The 8,687-nt window shown below is 38.4% G+C and overlaps 1 protein-coding gene across 1 annotated transcript; it reads left to right on the forward strand.

Annotated features, from left to right (window-relative positions):
* The first annotated feature begins 2,332 nt into the window (after window positions 1-2,332).
* LOC107574298 (histone H1-like) lies at window positions 2,333-3,342 on the forward strand. The gene is made up of 2 exons (XM_016260744.1): window positions 2,333-2,428; window positions 2,995-3,342. The coding sequence occupies exons 1-2, from the start codon at window positions 2,333-2,335 to the stop codon at window positions 3,340-3,342; spliced, it is 444 nt and encodes a 147-aa protein (XP_016116230.1).
* The last annotated feature ends 5,345 nt before the right edge of the window (window positions 3,343-8,687 follow it).

Genomic DNA, 8,687 nt, shown 5'->3' on the forward strand with positions numbered 1-8,687 from the left:
GCGTTATACGCCATTGGGGAATCCTGGAGTGTGACCTATGAGGGGGAACCGCAGTATTACAGCACAGCGTCACACAAGCCATGATACAAAGTTAAGGAAACTAAGCAACCAAAAGCAATATATGTGTTCCTCAGATGTAATGTTAGTTCTGGACTTCAGCGTTGGGTAAAATAGCATTATAATCTTATTTGTGGTAGAGAAAGCTGCTTCCATGTAAGCTACGGGAAACAGCAAGATGTTGAATTAAACATACACACAATCAGCTTTTCCACATGTTTATACTGGCCGTGATTATCATAACTTCTACTTACCGCTTGCTCCATTTCTGCAGATCAGTGTCGGATATTATACATCGCATTTTAAACAGAATGAATATTTTGGAAGTGAATTCTGGAAGGTGAATATGAATTATTGAATTTATAATTATGCAAATGTATGTGAAATATTTTGAATTGAAATATTAACAGCTTAAATAAACAACTATGTTAAATTTCAGAACCTAAAAATGCAAGCCCTGGAAATACAAAGCATTAAAATGCAAGCACTGTTAATGCAATGCATTATTTTTTCAGTTAGTGCTATTCAATATGCTTTTTTGTTTCAAAGACATACAGCATTATTTTGCTTCCATAGAGCAGACATACAGAACACCATTTTTTCATGTGTAATCTCACGTTTGTCTGCAGCATTCAGAAGTTACTGATGTAATATAGTGGTGTGTGCATATAAAGTAAGTGTTTTTTGGCTTCACCTCCGAAGCCTAAAAAAACTATGTTCCGCCACCTTGATTTCATGATTCCAAAGGACCTCTCGATGATGCTTCGTGCCATTGAATGGTGGTGGTTGAATCCAGCTTCTGTTGGACTTGTGACAAGCTCTCTGTATGGAGTTAAGGAGATTGGCTGAAATAAACAGGGATACCTATCGTCTCCCAAGGGTAAAAAAAAATCTAATGTGGTTAAAGCTGGTGGCAAAACAGTGGGCTGTTTTGAAAACTCTTGAGTCATGGACTGACCCTGGGTAGCTTACAAAGATGTCTAAAAGCTTTCCTTTATGGTCACAAACTGCTTGAATTTGAATTGAGTAAAACAGTTGAGCATCAGGTGCTTGATTCTCAGATGGCAGCCATCATTGAAAGCTGCAGATCCTCCGAGGTGTGAAAATCCATCTCCAATATCCTGCAATTCCTGGGAAATTAATTACTTGGGCTCTTTTGCTCACAATAGTACTTGCCACATGGTGAACAATGCCATGGACGGTGGAGCGGGTTTATGTTAAAGGCTCTGGATACTACCCAATAAAAAGAAAATGAAAAGGCCCTAGAAAGCAAAGAAACCACTTCAAGCTCAAGGCGCCATCCATGATCATAATGGTCACAAAGGAATGTGAAGAGATTTGTCAGTGTCAGCCTATTAAGCCTTTAGTATGGTCTCACACCACTAATGGTGTGAGACCAGGGATGTGATGGTTGATGCAGCAGTACTGGATGGGTTGTGGCCCAACCTAAAAAAAAAAATTATAAGATCTCATTAATATATATGCAAATTCATAATTTTACCCTAAATCATGGAAGAGTTAGATTTTTAAGAGTATCTAACCCAACGTGATTCAAAATGATGGTGCAGGTGACATTTTGTACATTAGTAGAGTTAATGTATGCACAACTAATACATATTTAAAAAATAAAACTAGCAAGTCTTTATTAAGTAATTAAATGCTTATGAATTACTTGCATTTTTATTCTGACATAACACTTTACAAGTAAGTTTAGTGCTACGTAACCCGTAGAGAGTGCTATAGGGTTAACTTGTACGTGTCCATTAACAAGGTTAAAGTCGGCGATGCTTGGGGAAGGAAGTCTCACGTTTCAGTTGTTGTCTGAAAATTTCCTCACTTCGTTTTTCATCTCAGTTCTATAATCTGAAGAACAAAGGAAGATACTATTTTGTACATTTTAAAAGCATAACAAAGTGATGCTGCAATCTTTCAGAGAAAAAATCTGGAGGGATATACTCTGCAGGACAGTGGCCTTCCAGGAGCAGGATTGGACACCCCTGCACTGAGCAGAGCTGATTGAGTCTACATGGTTCTCATGCTGTGGTTAAACTTGCAGCGCTGCCCTGCAGCAGCTCATTGGTGATCACAGTCAGAGTTCAGATTATTATTATTATATATATATGCTTAATTTGACATGGATACCACAGTTACATTGGACGAACCATATGCACTTGCTTAAGTGTTTTAGCACACATGCTAATTTTCAACACCAGTCCACGGGAGGCTTTTCAATGAGCAAAAAAAAAAATAACAATGTTTTTCATTCATAGAGATCATGGCAGAAACCGATCCAGCAGCTACTGAGACCAAAGCAGCCAAGAAGATATCAGCAGCTAAACACAAGACAATGGGCCCCAAGCAAGCTCACTGTGTCCGCATCTAAGGAGAGGAAAGGCACCCTGAAAGAAGCCTGCTGCTAAAAAGAAAATGAAAAGGCCCTAGAAAGCAAAGAAACCAGCGACTCCTACACTGTAAAACTTTTCACTGTAAATTTGCAGTAATTGACTGGCATCAGCTTCACCTTCAAAGCACTGTTTATTTTTAGTTATTTTACAGTATTTAGAATTACATTGTGGTAAAAATTGTCTATAAATTAATTGCCTATAAAGTAATGGTAAAATACTGGCAGCACATTTGTCTGTAGTTTACTGCTAATTTACAGTTCTCAGTTTACCTGCTTTACAGCACAGTACTGTACTGCACTATATTAAAACCACATTTATTTTTTAGTGTAATTTGCAGAAACTTACTGCCTTAAATTGGCCAACTGCAATTTGTTTATAAACTATATAATTATAATTATAAACTAATATTTATCAGGTGGACATATTAGTACTCTGAACTTATTTCACATAAGTCCACTAAAAAAGACATCTCTTAAAATTAACTGTATTAAGCATGAGCAAAAAAAAAAATAACAATGTTTTTCATTCATAGAGATCATGGCAGAAACCGATCCAGCAGCTACTGAGACCAAAGCAGCCAAGAAGATATCAGCAGCTAAACACAAGACAATGGGCCCCAAGCAAGCTCACTGTGTCCGCATCTAAGGAGAGGAAAGGCACCCTGGTCCAGACCAAAGGAACCGGCACCTTCAGCTCATTCAAGCTCAACAAGAAACAAGCCGAGACCAAGACAAAACCCACCAAGAAAGCCACTCCTAAAGACAAGAAACCCGCAGCCAAGAAACCTGCCGCCACTAAAAAGCCCAAAACCACAGCAGCTAAGAAATCCCTGAAGAAGGTAAAGAAACCTGCTGCTAAAAAGAAAATGAAAAGGCCCTAGAAAGCAAAGAAACCAGCGACTCCTACACTGTAAAACTTTTCACTGTAAATTTGCAGTAATTGACTGGCATCAGCTTCACCTTCAAAGCATTGTTTAATTTTAGTTATTTTACAGTATTTAGAATTACATTGTGGTAAAAATTGTCTATAAATTAATTGCCTATAAAGTAATGGTAAAATACTGGCAGCACATTTGTCTGTAGTTTACTGCTAATTTACAGTTCTCAGTTTACCTGCTTTACAGCACAGTACTGTACTGCACTATATTAAAACCACATTTATTTTTTAGTGTAATTTGCAGAAACTTACTGCCTTAAATTGGCCAACTGCAATTTGTTTATAAACTATATAATTATAATTATAAACTAATATTTATCAGGTGGACATATTAGTACTCTGAACTTATTTCACATAAGTCCACTAAAAAAGACATCTCTTAAAATTAACTGTATTAAGCAAAATCATTACAATTAGAAGCATAATTTTAACTCAGATCTGTTGCAGAGAATGTTGTGAATTTTTACTCAAAAATATTATGTATGGTAATAATTACAATCAATATGGTGATTGTTTTAATGATTAATTCAATATTGGAAGTCTTAATATAGGCTGTGAGTCTTAGGTGCCCCCTACTGGGCAAGTATGGTACTATCCATTGGGCAGCACCAATGAACTAGTGAACTTTGGGTGACTTCCAAGAATATGTCAAGGATGGAACAAACAAGTATGATAAATGGCCATGAGGACACCTGCATCTACGGAGAGAAGATGAGACTGAGGTTGAAATGGAAAATGGTTCAAACCAGCAGGAGTCTACGATTAGAAAAGAAACCAAGAGGAGTATAAATTCATTGCAGCAAAACTAATGGCGTAAAACCAATCAGAGGCAAAGTTGTCAATTTCTGGTCAAAAAGACTGATAAGAACGAGGTATAAGTGTGGCTGCCTGGACAGACAAAGACTCAGATGTGGCGGCTGTCATCTCGGCTTTGTTGCTGTGTTCAACAAAGTCTTATTTTGGCATCTGGAACTCTGTTTCTTGAGTTTTATTTTACGACTTTGAGAAGACCATTGTTTGTTCCACAACACATTGGCATCACGAACAGGATTGGCCTGAAGCTCGGCATCGACGAGAGCCATCGCAGGTGAAGGCCTGTTGACACGCAAACAAATCAAAAGAGAGGTAAGCAACTTTTTGCTCATATTAGATGTAGGAATGTTTGCGTGGTTTGCTAAGGTCAGGACTGTAATGGTGTTCTAAGACAGGGCTTTACCAAAATCAAATCTAAGAAATTGAGTTTAAATTGAATAAATATAAAGTAAGTAGTAATTAAGGAGTTCCAGATCTCAAAAGTCGCGCATGCGGAAGATTGATAAGAAATTTGAGGTCATAAGAGGTGCACAGTGCCTAAGAGAGGCATAAAAAGCCTGTGGTTGCCACTTCCCATGCGGGGGTGCTTGGGGGAGCAGAGGAGCTGCTTGTAGGTTTGTTATGCATGGCCTTGGTGGTGCCCCCGCGGGAAGTGGCTGAGATATTAACCCGACTGGCTGCTTTGTGTTGTGCCTGCAAATAAATGTGCTTTGTATACATGATTTATGTACATATTTTTGGTTAAATTGGAATGACAAATCAGTATAGGTAATTGTGAGAACAATAAAAGTAAAAATAAATAAATATAAAAATAGACATAAATAGAAATAATATGTATATTGAATGAAGAGTAGAGTGTATAAAGAGAATTCTAAGAGTTGAAAGAAAAAGAACAAAGAATATATTTTTTAAAAATGGCTTTGTCGACTGTTTGAATCTCATCCAAGTTGTCGACACTGTGATCCAAATTGTGAAACACAATCATTGTTAAAGGAAAAAGTAAAAAGTTCATTCAGAGATCAAGGCTGATTGGTGTTTCTCTCTCATCTGATCTGTGTGTGTGTGTGACGGAGGGAGTGAGAGTCTGTGTGTGTGTAAGCAAGGAACCTCTGTGTGTGTGAGAGTGAAAGTCTCTGTGAGTGCCAGCAAAGAGTGAAAGCAAAAGCAGAAGTGCAGGGAGAAGGAGAACAGAGCAGCTGTGTGTGTGTGTGTGTCTGGGTTGTTTTAGTATTGTTAGGTGTGTTGTATTAGTCAGAATCTAAGAAATTGAGTTTAAATTGAATAAATATAAAGTAAGTAGTAATTAAGGAGTTCCAGATCTCAAAAGTCGCGCATGCAGAAGATTGATAAGAAATTTGAGGTCATAAGAGGTGCACAGTGCCTAAGAGAGGCATAAAAAGCCTGTGGTTGCCACTTCCCATGCGGGGGTGCTTGGGGGAGCAGAGGAGCTGCTTGTAGGTTTGTTATGCATAGCCTTGGTGGTGCCCCCGTAGGAAGTGGCTGAGATATTAACCCTACTGGTTGCTTTGTGTTGTGCCTGCAAATAAATGTGCTTTGTATACATGATTTATGTACATATTTTTGGTTAAATTGGAATGACAAATCAGTATAGGTAATTGTGAGAACAATAAAAGTAAAAATAAATAAATATAAAAATAGACATAAATAGAAATAATATGTATATTGAATGAAGAGTAGAGTGTATAAAGAGAATTCTAAGAGTTGAAAGAAAAAGAACAAAGAATATATTTTTTAAAAATGGCTTTGTCGACTGTTTGAATCTCATCCAAGTTGTCGACACTGTGATCCAAATTGTGAAACACAATCATTGTTAAAGGAAAAAGTAAAAAGTTCATTCTTGAGGCGGACAGCACACTCTCATGCCCCACCACCTCTCCAATTGCCAAACAACAATCTTCCACACTCACCGCGGACGCCACCTTTACAGCGTGGGCCGCGTAAGTGAGCTTAACCAAGTGCCAATATGCACTTTTGGGTTTAATTGAGTTTAGAATAAAATGACAATGCACCATACTGTGATCTGAAAAACTTACTGGTGTAATATAACACCTACTAAAAATGTTGAGATGAAAGTTAAAACTATAAAATCTGTCCAGTCTGGCCAAGGATATAACATTATCACGTTTGTGAACCCAAGTGTACTGCCTTTCACTGCCATTTAAAGACCTCCAAATATCACATAATTCATATTTTTTAATCATATGAATAAGACGGTTACGTGAAGCTAAATGAGGTTCAATGTGATTCCTATCTAAATTGAGCTCAGTGCAAATGAAATCACCACCTAGAAACAAAAACTCCTCAGGGCAACAGTTTTGTAAGGTCGAACACAGTGTGTCTAAAAAAACTAATCTTTCAACTGGTACAGTTGGAACATACACACAAATAAAAATAAACACATAATTTTCAAAAACTGCTCGAACTTTTAAGAGCCTACCTTTAACAATTTCATCAACTACGTAAGAAACAGGACTAAAGTTCTTTGCAAATAAAATGGCCACCCCCCCACTGACTGAAGTATTATGACTTAGCACAGCAGTGCCATCAAACTCCCTCACCCAGTCAACAGCATTTTTCACATCACTGTGGGTTTCTTGTAAAAAAGCAACATCAATAATTTTCTGTATAATTACTTCATATATATTTGCTCTTTTTCTAACATCTCTTGCACCATTGACATTCAAAGTGGCTAAATGCACTTCACTCATAGGTGTTTCTCTCTCATCTGATCTGTGTGTGTGTGTGTGTGACGGAGGGAGTGAGAGTGGAAGCACTGAGTGGGAGTGAAGGAGCAGCTGTGTGTGTGTAAGCAAGGAACCTCTGTGTGTGTGAGAGTGAAAGTCTCTGTGAGTGCCAGCAAAGAGTGAAAGCAAAAGCAGAAGTGCAGGGAGAAGGAGAACAGAGCAGCTGTGTGTGTGTGTGTCTGGGTTGTTTTAGTATTGTTAGGTGTGTTGTATTAGTCATTTGGCTGAGGTACTTACTGCGCTGGCTGTGATGAGCTGTGCATGAATGTAAATGTTTTTATGTCTGTTTGTGGCTTCTATGGCATGATAAATAAATGGCTTTGACTTGGGTTTGAGACTTGTGTGATATGCGTGTGTGTGGAGCAAGGGAGAGAGAGTGTAAGGGGGACAGAGCTGCCGCTAGCATGTGTGTATTGCCGTGTGAGTTGTGTGAATGGAGAGAGAGAGTGTGAGAGAAACTAGAACAATTATTTTAAAACTAAGAACATTACAAGAAATCGGCTCTATTGTTTATTTTTGACCCTGGACCACAAAAGCAGTCTTAAGTCGCTGGGGTGTATTTGTAGCAATAGCCAAAAATACATTGTATGGGTCAAAATTATAGATTTTTCTTTTATGCCAAAAATCATTAGGACATTAAGTAAAGATCATGTTCCATGAATATATTTTGTAAATTGCCTACTGTAAATATATCAAAACTTAATTTTTGATTAGTAATATGAATTGCTGAAAACTTAATTTGGACAACTTTAAAGGCGATTTTCTCAATATTTAGATTTGTTTGCTCCCTCAGATTCCACATTTTCAAATAGTTGTATCTCGGCCAACTATTGTCATATCCTAACAATTCATACATCAATGGAAAGCTTATTTATTCATCTTAAAAATTCTTTCGATTCAAATTCACCCTTATGACTGGTTTTGTGGTCCATGGTCACATTTCAGCATTTTCCAAATTGTCACCATACATAAAGTAAAAAACATTGAAAAGTTTTTGTTTCTCTCCTATAGTAAGAATAAGTGCATGAACCTAGTATGTCTGTGACAGAGGACAGAGGGGCTGCAAGAAGAGAGTGAGAGACCTCTGTGTGTGTGTGAATGATATTATGTGATTCTCTTCTTTGCATTGCACTGAATTAATATGGACTCTGAGAGATTTTTTGCAATATAGAGTAAGTATTTTTTGCAATATAGAGTTAGCAAGTAAGCACAAGTACGTATGTAACCATGGTTCCCCGAGGGAACGAGACGCTGCGTCGAGATCGGTTTGGGAACGCCCCTGCCTTACCGCGTTCTGAAGCACGTCTAAAATCAGTCCAATGGAGCAGCAAGACGTCATGAGCGGGGTGACGTGAGCGCCAGGACGTATAAAAGCGCATTCGGCATGTCGCAAGTTAGCTTCGATGAAGTAGCGCCTGGAGGGATGCAGGGAGTATGGCAAAGAGATGCAGCGTCTCGTTCCCTCAGGGAACCATGGTTACATACGTAACCTAGAGACATTCCCCTTCAGGAACTCGAGCTGTGTCGAGATCACTTTGGGAACGAGAATACCCACTGCTCCATACTACCAAGCTCCTGCCCGTGTGTGTATCTTATGAGCACATCACGAAGAGAGAACTTGGGAACCTGGGGTAGATGCCAGGTCTAGGTTGTAAAAGCGGACAAAAGTGTGCGGAGAGGACCAGCCTGTCGCAGCACAAATGTCCTGCAA

The sequence above is a fragment of the Sinocyclocheilus grahami genome, unplaced genomic scaffold (assembly GCF_001515645.1).
Source record: "Sinocyclocheilus grahami isolate Dianchi unplaced genomic scaffold, SAMN03320097.WGS_v1.1 scaffold2176.1, whole genome shotgun sequence".
Classification (NCBI taxonomy): Eukaryota; Metazoa; Chordata; class Actinopteri; order Cypriniformes; family Cyprinidae; genus Sinocyclocheilus; species Sinocyclocheilus grahami.